The sequence below is a fragment of the Hemiscyllium ocellatum genome, chromosome 24 (assembly GCF_020745735.1).
Source record: "Hemiscyllium ocellatum isolate sHemOce1 chromosome 24, sHemOce1.pat.X.cur, whole genome shotgun sequence".
NCBI lineage: Eukaryota > Metazoa > Chordata > Chondrichthyes > Orectolobiformes > Hemiscylliidae > Hemiscyllium > Hemiscyllium ocellatum.
Genome location: NC_083424.1, coordinates 42695088 through 42714552, shown reverse-complemented (window position 1 = coordinate 42714552; position 19465 = coordinate 42695088). Strand labels below are relative to the sequence as shown.

The 19465-nt window shown below is 42.7% G+C and overlaps 1 protein-coding gene across 1 annotated transcript in view; it reads left to right on the top strand.

The window, feature by feature from the left end:
- The window catches only part of kremen1 (kringle containing transmembrane protein 1), a 214492-nt gene extending 202125 nt beyond the window's left edge, over window positions 1-12367 (top strand). The window contains exon 9 of the mRNA XM_060843717.1: window positions 12293-12367. Within this exon, the coding sequence (XP_060699700.1) occupies window positions 12293-12299 (7 nt within the window). The 3' untranslated portion in view covers window positions 12300-12367. The remainder of the gene's footprint in view (window positions 1-12292) is intronic.
- The last annotated feature ends 7098 nt before the right edge of the window (window positions 12368-19465 follow it).

The following is a 19465-nucleotide window of genomic DNA, read 5'->3' as shown; positions in this document are numbered from 1 at the left end:
CAGGTGGGTTAGCCATGAGAAAATCAGCATCATAGGGGATAGGGTGGGATGCTCTTTGGAGGACTGGTGGGGACTCAATGGGCTGAATGGCCTGCTTCCACACTGTAGGGATCCTACCAGTCGAACTTACCCTGTATGATATAAGTAGCAAATGGATTATCACCTTGGTATGGAATTCGTCTGGCTGTTGCTCATGTATTGAAATGAAACACCTTTTAGTCAAATGAAGGCATTTCACACAGAAACAAAACCATAAATGTGGCAGAATGTAACCTCCTTGAGTGGATGAATTTTGAATGAATGAAGCTGGAAGCATACAAAATCATGGTTTGAAAACTGTGGCGCAGGGTTGTGTTTGTGAAGAAGCTATTTCAATTGACCTTTCTAAAAAGAAAACCAGGGCTGCGTTATATGATAGAAGGGTAAAAGCCAGAGAGTTAAGTGGTTGAGCATTGAGCATAAAAGCTCCATTGAATAGACAGGCGTGTGGAGCCTTACAATGATGCCTTGATTTCTGGAGGGTTATTTCTATGGAATCATGGAACCAGTGCCAGTTTATGGTCAGACTAAATAGGGTCTTGCAACAACAGCCTTCCCGCACATTGATGTTTGTGGTAGGGGGAAATGTTTACCGTTTCTTATCATACACTGTGGTTGAAACATGTAGATGGATAGACCTGGAAAAGAGTAGTTTGCTTTTGTTTCCTTGGGCACACAACCCCTGACCTCACCCTTATTTTAGTTCAACCCAGTGGCGTTTCCATTTGCTAATCAATTAACGTATTGCATCTGTCCAAGATTCCTCACACATATTCCCAAATCCCTGTGCTCAAACTGTTTCCAATTACGGCAATGGCTGAATGAAATTGTTAGTTTATCTTCCAGGAATTCCACTAATTTGTTCTCCCTCCCTCCCCCTCATTAGAGAAGAGCATAGTCATCCAGCAGATGGAAAGTGATGAGGGAAGCTCTAGTTATTTTTAGCAAACGGTCTTCAATTGTTGTTCTAACTCGGTTGGAGTTGAAATGTCTGAAAATAGGGGCATACATTTAAAGTGAGAGAAGGTAAAGTGCAAAGGAGATGTGAGGGGCACGCCTTTTACCCAGAGAGTGGTAGGAACCTGGGACGCACTGCCAGGGATGGTGGTGGAGGCAGATACCAAAGGGGTGTTTAAGGACATTGAGATAAGCACATGAATACGCAAGGAATGGAGGGGTATGTACCAAGGGCAGGCAGACGGGATTATTTATAATTGGTGTCATGTTCAGCACAACATCATGGGTGGAAGGGCCCTCTCCTGTGCTACTCCGTTCTAAATTCTAATTACCTAATCATCACTGTGGTGATAGGAGGACGTGAACCTCTGTTTATTTTCTGTCTCAGGGTTTACAGTATTTCAAATGCAACTTGGATTGGACGTGGCAGCCAATGCACATGAACGGAAGTAGACCATTCAGCCCATCTGTTCTGTGTTCAATGAGACCTTAGATGATTTGATAATCCTCATCTCCGCTTTCTTGCCTTTTCCCCAAAATCTCTGATTCCCTTCCTGGTTAAAAGTCTGTCTATCTGAGCCTTAAATGTACTTCGTAGAGACTCGCTAGTAATTTGGGAAGCAGCAATCATTGCATTCGCTGTGTTGGTCTCTGACATTTGGTGCCATTAATGACATGCGATCGCTTTTTTAGAGATTTCAGCCTTTCTCTAGCCCTGATTTAAAGACTTATCTCAGTTAAGGTCTATAATTAGTTCTGGAAGAGGAACATAGAGAAGGGTTCTCATTCCTTTCTGTGATATAGTGTGAGTTATGGTGGATACCTGCACTGTCATCAAATCAGCTGCCAACAAGTGCTGTCAAAGTTCATTTGAATAATGGATGCTTGTGTAAATAACTGGGTGGTACTGATAGACATGCAGCTTTGGAATAGGAAAGAAGAGAATCAAACAACCATATCAACTGGGATCAGTGCAAAGACCAGACTTTCCCCAGCTTGCCCTGAAAACAGAGAGTTCCATTGGAGAGGATTTCTTGCTGGTTATAGAGCATTATTGCACTGACTCCTTGACATACGACCCCTTTGAGCAAGCCTCTTCACTTTGAGGTTGGTGAATTTTCCTTTAACTTGTGCGCACTATTAATCAGCATTTGATTTTTGAAGAGAAACTCTTCTCCCAGACTATTCAATGCCGTGTTTATGGGCTAGAGTGCAACAGAAAGTCAAGTACAGTCATAAAGGATTCTTTGTTCAATATACATGCTATTCTCAAGACACTTGAGCGTAAAACAATGAGGGGTTTCTGCGATAAAGGAGGAGAGAGTTGGAACGTGGCCCATCTGTGTTCGGACACAGTTTGAATGTGATTCAGACTGATAAAAGTACAATGTTCAAACAGGTCATCCCATTCCTGGAGCAAGATTTTTTTTAACTTCAGCTCACAGGACGAGGGGATCACTGGCTAAGCATTTATTGCCTATCTGTAATTGTCCAGAGTCATCCACATTGCTGTGGGTCTGGAGTCACATGCAGGCCAGACAAAGGATGACAGTTTCCTTTCCTAACCAACATTAGTGAACCAGTGGGTTTTTACCAACAATTGATCCATGGCTATCATTAGACTCCTAATTCCTGAAATTTATTGAAATCAGATTCCACCATCTGCCACAGGGGGATTCATACCTGGGTTCCCTGAACATTACCTGGGGCATAGGATTAACAGACCAGTGATAATACCATGAGACCATTGCCTCCCCATTGAGCTCACAACCTCTTGATTCATAAACGAGAGAAGAACCACAGTTGACACTTTTGGTTTCATGCATAGTCAATGTGGAGGAGGTTCTGGCTTGTGTTTAACCAGTACGAGTGCTGATGTCACTGTCTAAAGAAAATAAACTTTTTTCACTTATAAAAAGTCACTACTATAAAAATAAATATAACATAGTACCCTCCCCTGACCCTCTTGGGGATCTATGACCAACAAGTTTTCATTTCCTGTGGTAAATCTTTCTTTACTGCTCTCTAGGCAATGTCTGAATTGTAATGGTAAAACCTAGTTTTATTGCTTACCACAACTGAAAGAACTTCACAAAAAAAAGCTAAGGATAAAATTACGTCAGGCACGCCACTGAATTCCAAATTCTAGTCCTCAACCTGAACCGAGCTGACATCCACCCACAAGATCTCCACCACTGCTTCAGTGGAGGATTGATAGCCACAATGTAGATGTGCATGTAGATGCTCCACCGATTGACCGGTGATTAAGAATACTTCCAAAGATTTCCACATTAAGGAAACTAAAGCCTAAATATTTAAAGTAAATCATTTCTCATTTTCTGAAAAATCTTTTTCAATTCACCCTCTGATCAGAATTCTCCCAGAAAGAATTGATGGGTTTCATGGAAGGTTTCTCTCTCTGTGAGCTCCACTGAGATTGCTTGTACTAATTTCTGAAACGAGCCTTATTACCTGTGTGCCACGCCCCTCTGACACTTCTTGTTGTATCTTTGCTCTCACCACTGCTGAGACCTCCCCATACTCCTGGCTCTGATGCCATTTGGAAAGCCCATCCATGCCACAATGTAAGCATTTCAGGCCAGCAGGTTCCCTTCAATCTGCACAAAATGGGAGAGACACCAAAATCAAATTCTTCTGAGGGCATGTAGGTAGTGCTGCTGACACCTTATTGCAATACATTGATTTTCAATATATTTCTATTCAAGGACCAAGCTACACAGGTGATCCCTACTTTGCCTTACCCCATCTGAGAACACTATCTTCTCTTTCCCAGTTCCCAGTGTAGTCTAACATCTTATTGTTCGATGTGGGACAATGACATCCTGGAAGGTATTTAAATAATTCAAAACCTTTACTTCTATTCAGTAAAGCAAAAACAAACAATTAAAAGCTGCATTTGTTTCTGGGAGCAAGCAGGGACTGTTCTTCTTTTGGTTGATGACAAACTTACAGACAAGGTTAGAGTGGTGCTGGAAATGCACAGCAGGTCAGGCAGCATCCGATGAGCAGGAAAATCGCTGTTTCGGTCAAAAGCCCTTAATTGGGGCAAATCAACAGTCGTTGAGTACACTGCACCCAGAGCTCATTTACTGAAACTGGCTGTCAATTAGGCCTGATACAGCAGTGCGATATCATGCAGATGGTGATGTTCACCCTTGCTTAATGTCCTCATCTTCCTTTGGATTGGACCCAGTGTCCATCACATCCCCTCTTTGCCTGCTCCAGTTGTGCAGACACAGCTTGCTAGAGTTAAGCAGCACACTCTGAATGAACTGAACTAGAATGCCCTACACCCCCAGACAAATCCAAGCATCAGAACTTCATCTTTGGCAGACCTAGTGTCTGTTCCACCACAGTCCTGGTGGAAGAACAGGCTGCACTGTATCAATGGTCTGCCTCAGTCAAGGGGTTATGTAATTGAGTCATCAGCCATGGTCGCAGGGGTAGCCCTTGTCTAGATTAACATACTCCTCCATACAGTGGGATGTGAGGGACTCAGTGGGGGCATAGGTTTAGGGTGAGGGGGAAAGATTTAAAAGCGATCTGAGAGGCAACTTTTTCATGCAGAGGATGGGTGCGTGTATGGAATGAGCTGCCAGAGGAAGTGGTGGAGGCTGGTACAATTACAACTTCCAAAAGATATCTGGATGTGTATATGAATAGGAAAGGTTTGGACAGATATGGGCCAAGAGCTGGTAAATGGGACTAGATAAGGTTGGGATATCTGTTTGGCATGGATGAGTTGGACTGAGGGGTCAGTTTCCGTGCTGTACATGTCTGTGCCTCTATGACTCCAACAAGGATGGCTATGGAATGTCTCTACACGAGATCTTATTCTGATGGATGCAGCAGTTGTCATGATACACAAATACAATCGGAGATTGTTGGGGCTCTAAAACTAGTGATACCTTATCTTCCCATGCACTCTATTACCTAAGAAGGAAAGAACCCCATATAAAAACATATTGGGCAGCTCAGGGTGAGAGCAAATCAGAACCATACCCTTATGCAACTTACGAAACCTTTGATTACCTTTATCAATAATGTCCGTCAGGTGCCCCTTTTAAGATCGCCTGTGGTCACTTATGTGTATGATATGAGTTTGTGTATGGAAGAGCTGTGGAATATCAAAATAAGGCAGACAGCTTGCTTGCCCTGAGGACTGCTTATTTGCCAGCTAATATTTTAACACATGGAGTTCAGGAGGTGCAAAAGGCAACTGTCAGTGACAGACAAGGATCCAATAGATATTTTAATGTAAGCCGTGGGCGGCACGGTAGCACAGTGGTTAGCGCTGCTGCCTCACAGCGCCAGAGACCCGGGTTCAATTCCCGACTCAGGCGACTGACTGTGTGGAGTTTGCACGTTCTCCCCGTGTCTGCGTGGGTTTCCTCCGGGTGCTCCGGTTTCCTCCCACAGTCCAAAGATGTGCAGGTCAGGTGAATTGGCCATGCTAAAATTGCCCGTAGTGTTAGGTAAGGGGTAAATGTAGGGGTATGGGTGGGTTGTGCTTTGGCGGGTCGGTGTGGACTTGTTCCACACTGTAAATAATCTAATCTAATCTTCCAACATTGTTACTCAGGCGTTGTCGAGACGTTAGCACTGCGAGACCACAATCAGAGAATTTGGAATCAGTAGCTCAGTCAGTTACTGGGTTCTGTTATAGTCATAGAGTCATAGTGATGTACAGCACGGAAACAGACCCTTCGGTCCAACTCGTCTGTGCTGACCAGATATCCTAACCTAATCTAGTTCGATTTGCCAACATTTGGCCCATATCCCTCTACATCCTTCCTGTTCATATACACATCCAGATGTCTTTTAAATGTTGCAATTGTATCAGCCTCCACCACATCCTCTGGCAGCTCATTCATACACGCACTACCCTCTGCTCGAAAACATTGCCCCTTCGGTCTCTTTTAAATCTTTCCCCCTCACCCTAAACCTATGCCCTCCAGTTCTGGACTTCCCGACCCCAGGGAAAAGACTTTGTCTATTTACCCTGTCCATGCCCCTCATGATTTTATAAACCTCTAGTTGGTCACCCCTCAGCCTTCGACACTCCAGAGAAAACAGCTCCAGCCTATTCAACCTCTCCCTATAGCTCAAACCCTCCAACCCTGGCAACATCCTTGTAAATCTTTTCTGAACCCTTTCACATTTCATAACATCTTTCCGATAGGAAGGAGACCAGAGTTGCACGCAATATTCCAAAAGAGGCCTAAACAACAACCGCAACATGACCTCCCAACTCCTGTACTCAATACTCTGACCAATAAAGGAAAGCATACCAAACACCTTCTTCACTATCCTATCTACCTGCAACTCCACTTTCAAGGAGTTTTGAATCTACACTCCAAGATCTCTTTGTTCAGCAACACTCCCCAGGACCTTACCATTAAGTGTATAAGTTCTGCTCTGATTTGCCTGATAATGAATGGCGATGTCAAATGCATAATCTTCAAACATGGAAACTTTAATCAGGCACAAGTGCCTTCAAACTCAGGTGGTATCAGGAGCTTGTGCCTGTTATGGAGGCTGGGCTGGGATGAGCTGTCAAGAAATGCAGTCAATCAGCGATGTGAGTGTGTGTGAAAGAGGACTTTGGGTGAAGCAAGCAGAGAAATAATGGAAATTTGTGTTAGCAGAGGGGTGGAACGAATGCGATCCATGACTTCCTGTTCCCATCAATGCTGTGCCTTCAGGCATTGTGAAGCACAATTCCTGCTAAATGTTTCCGATGGATGGATTGCAATCAGTCATGTGCATTCATAATGTATCCTGTCGTGGTTTATTGTTCCTTTGATGCCGCAGTCATTTTCTCAGCTGAACACACATGATTTATTTTGAATAATATTTAGCTATTGTGTAACATTAGCTGGTATCCTATATTTGAGTGAAATGTTGACATTGCCACCAAATACAGTACCTTTGCAACAGAGAGCTCAGCCGTCACTTTTAAAACCTGAAGAGACAGTTATCCGTCTTGACTATTATTAGCATTCATCCAAAGACACAGCTCATCATGATTCTTTCAAAGACCAGAGAGGGGGAAGTGATGGCCTGGTAATACTGTCACTGGACTGTTAATCCTGAAACCCAGAAAACATTCTGGGGAACTGGCTTCAATTCCTGTCACAACAGATGGTGGAATTTGAATTCAATAAAAAATCAAAATCTGGAATTATAATAATGACTACAAATCCATTGCTAATTTTTGGGGAAAAGCCCATGTGGTTTACTAACCTCTTTTAAGAAAGGAAACTTCGCAATCAAGAACCTATCTATGTCCCTTCAGTGCAGTGAATTCCATCGATTAACCATTCTCTGGCAATAGAAGTTCCTCCTTACCTCCATTCTAAAGGGTCTTCCCTTTACTCTAAGGCTGTGTCCTCAGGTCATAGTCTCTTGTACCAATGGAAACATCTTCCCACTCTGTCCAGGCCATTCAGTACTAAGTTTCAATCAGATCCCCCCTCATCCTTACGAGTTCTGGCCTACACATGACTTCAAATCCACAGCAATATGATTGACTCTCAATTGTCCTCTGGGCCATTAGGGATTGGCAATGAATGCTGGTCTAGCCATCGATGCCCTCATCCCATGAATGAATCAAAACATTTGCTGAAGTTTCAGATGTTGTATTGTGTTTAATACATGGCATTATTATTATGGTATTAATCGTAATATGGGTAGCATTCCTTCCCCTTACCGGTGCAGAGTGGTAGATGGTGACCATCCTCTCTGTTTAGTGCCAAGCACAAAAAGGGTGAACATATTCTGACAGCCTCTCCGGTCTGAGACAACACATTGGACTAGATGGTTAAGACATGAGTTTTAATTCACTATTAGGAAATAGAAAGCAACCAAACTGGTAAAGTCAGGAACCCTGGTCCTGAAACTTAAGACTGACCCTGTCAAGATTAATTCTCTTTTCTCAGCTCTGAAGGCATTCAGCAAATCTCCAAAGAATTTCGGCGTGGTTTTACTAAAATCTGTAAAAAGACATCGAACGAGAGTGTGAAAAGCTATAGTGCCAGGAATAGAAGTGATTCTGTGCCTGTACGTTGGGATTGTCAAAGAGGCTTGACACTTTGCAACGTTAGCATTCTGAAGCTGTCTAAGGGAGTTGCGGTATTGGGACCTACCAAGTGGAAAGAGTTTGCAGAGCTTTGTAGGAAGTCATTGAAATGAACAAACTGTGAGGATAAAATAAAATGAGGATTCAGAGTGTTTTTGTGAGGAAATCATTGATTCTAATCAGCCATTGCTTAACATATTACGAACGTTTGAGGACTTCAGGTCTATACTCGATGGAGTTTAGAAGGATGGGGGGGGGATCTGATTGAAACTTACAGAGTATTGAATGGCCTGCACAGAGTGGGAAGATGTTTCCATTGGTAAGGGAGACTAGGACCTAAGGGCACAAAGCTGAAAATGTGTTGCTGGTTAAAGCGCAACAGGTCAGGCAGCATCCAAGGAACAGGAAATTCGACGTTTCGGGCATAAGCCCTTCATCAGGAATGAGGAAAGTGTGTCCAGCAGGCTAAGATAAAAGGTAGGGAGGAGGGACTTGGGGGAGAGGCGATGGAGATGTGATAGGTGGAAGGAGGTCAAGGTGAGGGTGATAGGCCGGAGTGGGGGTGGGGGCGGAGAGGTCAGGAAGAAAATTGCAGGTTAGGAGGGCGGTGCTGAGTTCGAGGGAATCGACTGAGACAAGTTGGGGGGAGGGGAAATGAGGAAACTGGAGAAATCTGAGTTCATCCCTTGTGGTTGGAGGGTTCCCAGGCGGAAGATGAGGTGCTCTTCCTCCAACCGTCGTGTTGTTATGTTCTGGCGATGGAGGAGTCCTAGGACCTGCATGTCCTTGGTGGAGTGGGAGGGAGATTTAAAGTGTTGAGCCACGGGGTGGTTGGTTTGGTTGGTCCGGGCGTCCCAGAGGTGTTCCGCAAGTAGGCAGCCCATCTCCCCAATATAGAGGAGGCCACATTGGGCACAGCCTTAGAGTAAAGATTAGATTACTTACAGTATGGAAACAGGCCCTTCAGCCCAATAAGTCCACACCGACCCTCCAAAGACCAATCCAACCAGACCCATTCCCCTAATACTACGGGCAATTTAGCATGGCCAATTCACCTAACCTGCATATTTTTGGACTGTGGGAGGAAACCAGAGCACCCATGCAGACACGGGGAGAGTGTGCAAACTCCACATACACAGTTGCCTGAGGCGGGAATTGAACCCGGGTCTCTGGCACTGTGAGGCAGCAGTGCTAACCACTGTGCCACTGTGCTACCATGCCTCCCAAAAGGGACCCTTTAGAATGGAGATAAGGAGAAGCTTCTGCAGCCATAGAGTGGTGAATCTATGGAATTCACTGCCGCAGAAGGCTGTGGAGGCCAGGTCATTGAGTGCATTTAAGATGGACATAGATAGGTTATTGATTGTGAAGGGGATCAAAGATTATGGGAGAAAGCAGGAGAATGGGGTTAAAAAACCTATCAACCATGATCGACTGGCAGAGCATTCTCAATGGGCCGAATGGGCCTAATTTCTGTTCCTATGTCTTATGGAGAAAGCAGGGATGAACATTGTGGAAATCAGGGATTCAAGTAGGTTGACAAAGCTAACAAGAATTGAGTTTGTGAACTCACGTTATGGAATGGCTAAGTCAGATCATGCACCATGGTTTACATTCCATGAAAGGAAGCAATTGCCAAGTCAGATTTTTGCAGATTACTTTCTCAAATTAAACTAACTCTCCTGTCACTCGCAGGGACGGCACAAATTTAAATAACGAGCCTTGAAGACATATTTTTGGGAGCTGAAAGAACAAGAGAATCCAGGCCTGGGTTTTGAGCAGAGATCACAATCCGACATAGAAAGGGGGCCTGCCTGCAAAGAGACCAGAGCCATGGAAATAGCAGAGGGATAGTTATAGATCGCAAAAGAGTTCTTTTCCCTGAGCTGGTGGAGTCACAGTAAAATCCAGGCCACATCAATTTCGCAGCCTCAGAGTCAGCAATTTAAATGCCATCATTACCAATCATTTAAATCACCCCATTGCCACTCAGCACGTTATACCAGGGGGATGGTTGCTTACACCCAGACAGCCTGCAGGCGTAGAGGAAACAGTATCACTCCACATTGAAGCCTTGCTCCATTGTAAGATCATGGTAGGTCCAAAGCTAGTTCAGGAGTCTGCAAATCTTCAAATGAGCATGACTGATGTGAAAACAGAAATTGGTGTTATCGAGCAGGGCAGTCAAGACTTGGACTTTAGATTAGATTACTTACAATGTGGAAACAGGCCCTTCGGCCCAACAAGTCCACACCAACCCACCGAAGTGCACCCACCCAGACCCATTCCCCTACATTTACCCCTGCACCTAACACTACGGGCAATTTAGCCTGGCCATTTCACCTAACCTGCACATCTTTGGATTGTGGGAGGAAACCGGAGCACCCGGAGGAAACCCACGCAGACACGGGGAGAATGTGCAAACTCAACACAGTCAGTCGCCTGAGGTGGGAAATGAATCTGGGTCTCTGGCGCTGTGAGGCAGCAGTGCTAACCACTGTGCCACCGTGCCGCCCACAGAGCAGTAGCAGGGCTGAAGGATTATTAATAGTAGGCCTGGACACACAAGAAGCTGAATAAGAAATAATGAGAGCTCAGAGCAGGAGTGAATGTGTATACTGTCCTGAAAACAACCCTTGTCATGACAGCATCACTGTGTGGGGTGGGGCAAGGAGGTAAAGAAACATGGAAGGATGGACTCAGACTCTAGAGTTATTCAACTCCACATTGAGTTCTAATGGCTGCAGGGTTCTCAAGTGGACAATGAGATGTTGTTCTTCAAGCTTACGCTGAGCTTGGCCAGAGCACTATAGCAGACCCTCGACAGAAATATTGACATGAGCACACAGTAGCGTTTTGAAGTGGCAGGCAACTGGAACTCAGGGTCACCGGACTCGAAACACAGATATTGGCAGACCTGCTGAGCTTCACCAATAGTTTCAGATCTCCAGCACCAGTAGTTCTTTGGTTTATTCAAGTGTAACATATCTGGGTCACCAAATAGGAAGGCACCCTTCCAACACAGAAGGTTGAGGGGATTTTGAAAACATGGAGACCAGAGGATAAAACATTCATAAGGATAGTTGTATATTATGTGGGTGGGAGATCAAAGCTAGAAGGCAGGTGAGAACAGAAGGATAGAAAAGACCTGAGGGACAATGTTTTCCGACAAAGGAATGGTTCCTATGTTGAATGAATTGCCAGAGGGATTTACATCTTAATCAATTGAAACTTGCATCTCTTTTCTAACAGAGTACTCCATTAGCCAATTTAAGTTTGTACATATCACTCACACCATTTGTATGATCCCTTGATCTCTCTGCATATAAACTCTGTGTCGGTGTGCCCCCTCTAACTGCACATGACGAAGCTCCGAAAGCTTCTGATTTCAAATAAACCTTTTGGACTATAACCTGGAGTTGTGTGATTTTTGATTTTGCCAGAGGAAATGGTAGCTGCAGATACAGTTGCAGCATTTAAAAGATATTTGGACACATACATGAATAGGAAAGGTTCAGAGGAATATGGGCCAAACACAGACAAGTGGGACTAATTTAGTTTGGGAAAATCGATAGGGCATGGACAAGTTGGACCAAAGGATCTGTTTCCATGCTGTGTGACTCTATGACTCTATACAAAGTAAATACATTGGGTGCATTGTATCAATTGGTGCACTGCTCAAAGATAGAATTGATTGGGAGTAGTCTCTGTTATGTCAGAAACCAGAGTGAAGTCGGTACTGACTAGTGATGCTGCTTTGACCCACTGTGACCCAAGAAAAGATTGATTTTAGCTTCTGATGCCTCACTAAGGGTGGTGTTATAATGAAGACAGTGTGCAGACGCCTGCAGAATGTGCTATGGATACTTTAATGAAATCAAAGCAAAATTACTAGTGTTGAGAAAGAGATGTCAGCAATCATATATGATGTTATCAAGTTCCTCAAATACCTACAATGTAGGAATCTCACTTTATTAATTGACTACCATGTCTTTATGATCATATTTGGTTCAAAGAAGAGAGTGCCACCCCCCATGACAGCATAGCTTCAGATATGGGTGTTGTTGGCTCATCAGTACAATGTTAAACCACATAAGTCAGCAGGGCGTGTTCATATGGACATTTTTTCAAGGGTTGTTCTTCTTTTCATTTGACTTCTTTTCAAGTGATAATATTTCTTTTAAACATGTGCAGGTGTTAAAGATAAAATTCTGCTCCTCACAAGCAAGTTGCTCTAATGGCGTTGGTTACATACGTTTTGACTGTGACTACAGCAACACGGACTGTTCAATTTTCAAGTATTATTGGCAGTGTTCAGTCACATTGTCTTTTGGAAAACCATGTACATGCACCACTTTACATTTTAATGTATGTGCTTTCTTTAAGTGAAGATGAAGCGCCATGTGTTGCAAGACGTGAGCATTTGGTTCCTCTTTGCTTCCCTCTTTAAACTTTGTTCAATAATGACTGTTGTGGGTCAATATGTTCATTCTTTTTGCAGTGGAATACACAAATCAAATCTTTTGCATGATTTGCATCAATGCACTGAAGCAGTTTGCATCCTGAATCCGCCTGAGGGAATTACTGGCGCTGATCCGACTGACAGAGCGGAAAGAGCTAGAATCGTCTTTGTGAAGAAGTCACTAAAACCGGGAGTGGTACCTTAAGGGACATCATTTATTTGACGGCGTTTACAACAGAAGTCCATAGATTGATCATGGAGCAAACAGGGAGACAGACTGAGAAAATCAGAGGTTCAGAGAGACTGAGAATGTGGAAGGAACAGAGGGATGGGAGGTGACTGAGGAGATCAGGTCTAACTGGATTGTGCAGAAAATCAAGCATGAAGATCATTTTGTATTGCTTAGTAAGAGGGCTCTAAGGGACAAATGTTTTATATCAGGGACAGCATTGACATTGCAGCAGGCTACAGAGGTTGAGTGGAATGACTTATGAGATTGTGGAGGGGGGTGTGATAAATAAGTTTGGGGATAACATAAAGATTGGTCAGGTGGTTGGTAGTGAGGAAGAAGGTATCAAGTTACTTGAAGATATAGATGGATCAGTTGGGCAGATCGGGGGACATGGAATTTAACCCTGAAATATGTGAAGTAGCGCACTTAGGAAGAAGGAATAAAAGAATGTTAGGACACAAGGAAGCTCAGAGGAACAAAGGGACCTTAGGGTGCACATTCACAGATCCCTGAAGGTAGCAGGTCAGGTTAATAAGATAGACAAGAAGGCATGTGGAACACTTGCTTCTAACAGTAGTCATGATGTGGAGGTGCCAGTGTTGGACTCGGGTGGACAAAGTTAAAAATGACACAACACCAAGTTATGGTCGAACAGGTTTATTTGGAAGCACTAGCTTTCAGAGCGCTGCTCCTTCATCAGGTAGCTGTAGAGCAGGATCATAAGACGTAGAATTTATAACAAAAGATTACAGTGTCATGCAACTGAAATGATATATTAAACAAACCTAGATTTCTGTTAAGTCTCTCATCTATTAGAATAGATTGCAGGTTTCGGTTCATTAATATGGAAATCCCAGAACATTTTTTAAATCACATTCTTGAGATAACTTAAGGTTTTATTAAAAAAAAGTGACATCTCAGCTCAGACAATGCATTAAAGGTGTGAGAATAGAGTCTGTCTGTATCGCAATCTTGAGTCAGACTGGCTCTATTCTAAAGTAGGAATTTATAAAATGTTACATGGATTGACTGTCTGCAGATTGTGTCCATTTTAAGCAAAAGAGAATGTGTCTGTCAATACCGTTCTGCAAATGCAAATTTACCCCATCGACCTAGATGTGTGTGTGCGTACATGAGAGAGAGAGAGAGAGAGTGTGAGTGTGTGCACGTGTGTGTGAGTACGTGTGAGAGAATGTGTGTTTACATGTGTGCATGCTTGGAAGAGTGAGTGCATGAGTATGATGGAGTATAAGCCTGTGAGATGGTGGTATGCGTGGATGTAAATATGGGGATTGTATGTGTGTGTGTCTGAGAGAGAACACGTGTATGAGAGAGGGTCTGCGTGAGTGTGTGAGAATGTAAGAGTGTATGTGTATGTGTGCTTGCTTGCGTGTGTCTATCTGTGTGAGAGAATGTATAGCGTAATGGGGTCACCTGTAGTGTGACATGAACCCAAGAATCCCAGTTGAGGCTATCCTCATGGGTACTGAATTTAGCAAACTGATCGCCAAGAACTGATAGAGAAGGCTTTGTGGGGACTTAACTGAGGTGTATAAAATATGGACACTGTGGATAGAAAGTAGGGGGAGTAATTTTAAGGGGCTTAGAGAGGTTTCGAGGAAAAAAAACATTTTCACCCAGAAAGTAGTGGGAGAGCAGGCAAGGTAGGAAACCTTTAAAAAGTACTTGGTTGAGCTCTTGAAACATCGTATCATTCAATGTTAGGGGCTTATGTTGGAAAGCGGGATTAGTGTAGATAGTTCGGTGCAGACCCGATGGAGTGAAGAGTCTCTTTTGTGCTCTATGACTCTAGGGCAGCCTAGTGACTCACAGTGCCAGAGACCCAGGTTCAGTTCCAAACTTGGGCAACTCTCTGTGTGGACATTCTCCTTATGTTTGCAAGGGTTTGCTCCAGGTGTTCCAGTTTCCTCTCATAGTCTAAAGATGTGCAGGTTAGGTGGATTAGACATGAGAAGGGCAGGCATATTAAAATGAGATGGACTGGGTGGGATGCTCTTCAGAGGGTCGGTGGGCTGACTGGCCTGCTTCCCAGCTGTGGGGACTCTATGACCTGCTTCACTCCCAGTATCTCTGTGATTAAGACAATGTACATTTATTATCACAAGTTGATTCTCACTTTAGGACTATTGAATTGTCTTGTTCCACCTATGTGTCATATGTTTAATAAAAACCAAAGAACTGCAAATGTTGGAATCAGAAACAAAAACAAAAACTGTTGGAAAAGCTCTGTTTTGAGGAAGGGTCACTGGACCTAAAATGTTAACTCTGATTTCTTTCCGCAGATGCTGCCAGAATTGTTGAGCTTTTCCAGCAATTTCTATTTTCATGCCATACATTCATACAATTCCGAGCAGCACGCCAAATTCCCTCTGAAACTTACAGCTTGTTCTTTATAAGTTTATGCCACATATCAGTTAGCTCTTGTAGTGTTTTGCCAAATTGAATAGCTTTAAATTGGCAACTCTTTAGCTCCTGTCAGGGAAAATGAGCAGCAGTTGGAAGTGAGTATATGATGAAGACTGGAACTAAAGAGAAACAAATGGGAGAGGAATAATACATCAGGGAAAATGGACTCAGGACTCGCTGTATGCAGGAAACCATGACTGGGACTGAATGTTGGAAGAAAGTATTAAAGGAAATGGAAACTAAGAGGAGAAAAATTAAATGAGGCTAAAAATGTGATTAACAGGTGGGGCTCCAAAATTTGAGCAAAATATTGATTAATTCTTTGAATAAATATGATTTCCTTCTTGCTATACAATGAGAAATGGAGATTAATATTAAATGTGAGATATAAGTTGATTGGGTTGAAGGAAAAAGCATTTTGAATCCTCACCAATCCACAGGCTATATTTAATGAGGAGCAGATACTATCTGTTAGTTTGTTAACTAAGCTAACTGTAAATGTTGTATTATATGCCAAAGGAATTTTACTGCACTTTATTTGATAATACCAATATAAATAAGTTGATTTTAAAAGCAAAGATCTGTCAATGCAGGGAAACTTAAAAATGTTGGAAGTACTTAGCAGGTCAACAGCATCCTTGGAAAGAGATACTGATTTCACCTTTCAGGTCATGATCTTTCATCAGAACTGCAACTTGAGTTCATGTCAAATTGCACACATGGTTCTCGCTGGAGCCTAACCGATCAGTGTATGTTTTTCATGTTTGTATACTATGGACAGAATCTTCTAGAGGCTTTGAAGATCTCGCCTGCTGCTTTGGGAGCTGGTGAGAGACCATTGGCAAATGCCATCAACTGGTCATCGTCTGGAGTCAAGACCCACGGGGCAAAATTCTGCCCAGCGACAGCTGCCAGCAAATCAGACCCCAGCAGCTCTTGTGCTCAGCAGCGCCATGGACGAGGCAGTGGCTGCTGCAGGGAGGCATCTCCAGAATCTGTGGATGCCCAGAGCTCCTATCATTCCTGCACCCTCGAACCATTTAGATAGCACGTTTCATTTTCCTCTTTCAGCCAAAATATACAACTTCTGACTTTTACATATTATATTCCATTTGCCAGATCTTTGCTCACTCATTTAATACATCCATTCTTTTTTTAGGCTCCTTATGCCCTCTTCACAACTCAGTTTCCTACCTATCTATGTCTCATCAACAAATTTATCTTCTATACTTTCAATCCCTTAATCTAAATCATTTCTATAAATTGTAAAGTGTTGACCTTCCAACACCAACCCTTGTGGCACTCTAGTAGTACAGTGCTGGGCTGAGGAAAATGAAGGTCTTCTACATCAATTGCTTAGAGTTGGTAGACTTGTCCATATTCAAGAACTCAACGGTCAACCTAACCCTTTATGCCACTACCATTACAGACTTCATTAGTAAATGTGTAGATGACTCCGTGCTGACAAAGTTAATTCAAACGGTCCCCAGCTGGAAACCATGGATCAACCGGGAGATCCACTCCCTACTGAAGTCTAGGTCTGAGGTGTTCAAACCTGGTGACCCTGACTTATACAGGAATCCAGGTATGACCTGCACAAGGCCATCAGGGACACCAAGAGACAATACCAAACTAAGTTTGAGACGCAGACTGACCAGTAATGCCTCTCCTTCCTCAGGTGGCAGAGGAAATTTGGCAAGTCCATAAAGACTCTTACAAATCTTTATAGATGCATCAGAGGAAGCATCCTTTCTGTTATTCCTAACACTGAAAGAAATTACAGAGAGTTATGAACACAAGCCAGTCCATCACGCAAACCAGCCTTCCATCCACTGACTTCATCTATAGTTTCTGCTGCATCGGAAAGCAACCAACATAACCAAAGACCCCTCCCATCCCAGTTATACTCACTTCAAACCTCTTCTGTCGGTCAAAAGACATAGAAATTTGAATACATATAAAAACAGATTCAAGAACAGCTTCTTCCTAACTGTTATCAGACTTTTGAACGGACCCCCTTAATGTTAACGTTGATCTTTCTCTGCACCTTCTCAGCAACTGTGACACTGTATCCTGCACTCTGTTCCATTATCCTGATGCACTGGCATAGTGTAAGCAACACTTTTCATTGTAGCTTTGTACATGACCATAATAAAGCAACTCAAATCAAATTATTTGTCACATCCTGCCAGCCTGAACAATTCCTACTCCTACTCTCTGCAGACTGTTAGCAAATCAATTTTCTATCCTTGCCAAGATGTTGACCCCTATGCCATGAGCTCTTATTTTCCACAATAGCAGTGATATGGCTTCGGAAAATTCGATAATTAGCACATTCACTGGTTCCCCTTCATTGTCAGCTTAATCTACACAAGTTATTTCTTCAACAAACTCCAATAAATTAAATAAGATTCCCCTTTGACAAAACCATGCTAATTGCCTGATCACCTTGAACTTATCCAAATACTCTCTGTTGGCATCCTTAATAACAGCTTCTAATATTTTCCTTATGACAAATGGTAAGTTAACTGGTCTGCAGTATCCTGCTTCCTGCCTCCCTCCCTTTTTCTGAAAAAAGGAGTTCCATTAGTGATTTTCCGATCTGAAGGAATGTGTCTGAATCCAATATGTTTTGGAAAATTAAAACCAGTGCATTAACTATGCCACTAGCTACTTCTTTTCAGACCTTAGAATGAAATCCATCAGGACTCAGGGACTTGTCAACTTGCAGTACTACTTCCCCAGTAATTGTAATTTTCCTTGAGCTCCTCCCTCCCTTTCAATTCCTGACTTACAGTTATTTCCAGGATGCCACTTTTACCCTCTCTGGTGAAGACTGAGACAAAATATCTGTTCAATTCAACTGCCATCTCATTATCCTCTACTACTCATTTCCCAGGCCCATTTTTTATAGGACAACACTTACTTTCTTAAATCTGTTCTTTTGGAAGAAATCTATCTGAAGAAACCTTTCATGAATGCTTTAATATTTTTGCCTGACTTTCTCTCATGCTCTAATTTTTCCATCCTAATTTTGTTTTGTGAAATTCTTCGCTGTTTTTCATATTCTGTCCTATCTTCTGATCTGCTGCCTACCTTGGTAAGAATTGTACATCTTTTCTTTTGAGTTTGATACAACCTTTGACTTATTTAGTTAACCGCAAAAGATCTGTTCTTATGTGTTGGAGTGTATCTATGCTGCACTTTAAGGAATATCCCCTTGAATGTTTACCATAACGTCACAACTAACATATCCATTAATCTAAATTACCAGCCCACACTCACTACCTCTGCTTCCATGACCTAATAATTGTTCTTGTTTAAAATCAAAGTAGTGATCTTGGCCCTTACACTGTGTGTAAAATTCATTCAAATTATGGTTGCTGATACCTAGGAGTGTTTTTCTCGCATAATTTATGCATATGATGCAGAGAAAGATCCCAAAAACAGCACGTGCTAACAATCCAAAAATATGTTGCAGTGATATTGATTCAGGAGTAGACATAAGCCGAGATACCACAGATTAATCCCCTGATTACTTTCAGAATATTGTCAAGGGAATACCTATATTCATCCGGATACAGTCTTTTATTGGTTCATCTGAATATGCTGTCTTCAACAGTGCAGTGATCCGCAATACTGCACTAACATCTCAGGCCAGCTATTTGTGTTTAGGTTTCTGGAGTGCGACTTGAATCCACAATCTTTTAGCCTGGAGCTGAACATGTTATCAATTGAGTCATATCTGATACCTATCCTTTCTAGTAAGGCTTCTTGCTTTCCTTTTTGAGTGGTGTAGATAGTGTAAAAACCACATATTTTTGGTTAACTTTGTTATGAATGTGAACTGAATAGTGAAAAAGGATTGTTATACAACAAATGACTCAGGAAGGAATCTGTGTATTTTTGAAGTGATTGGACCCAGGTAGATTTGATTGACGAGAAGAACGTTGATTGGGTTTGTTAACCTGTCACAATCAGGAATCCCTGGCTGACCAGTATAAACAAGAGATTCTCTCTCTCTCTCTCTACACTTCATATTTTCACCATCTCCTGCACCTACATACACACAACATGGCTGCTGGGGAATATAAACGCTACTGCTGCCTGGCAGTAATGTAGGAGGGGAAAATATAACCAGGGAATTTAGAATCTCCTCAGTCCAAGGGACTGACCGTGAGCTAGCTGGCCACAACAAGTGTACTATGCACATCTAAATAAAGGGTGATTGCCTCTGTGCAGTTAT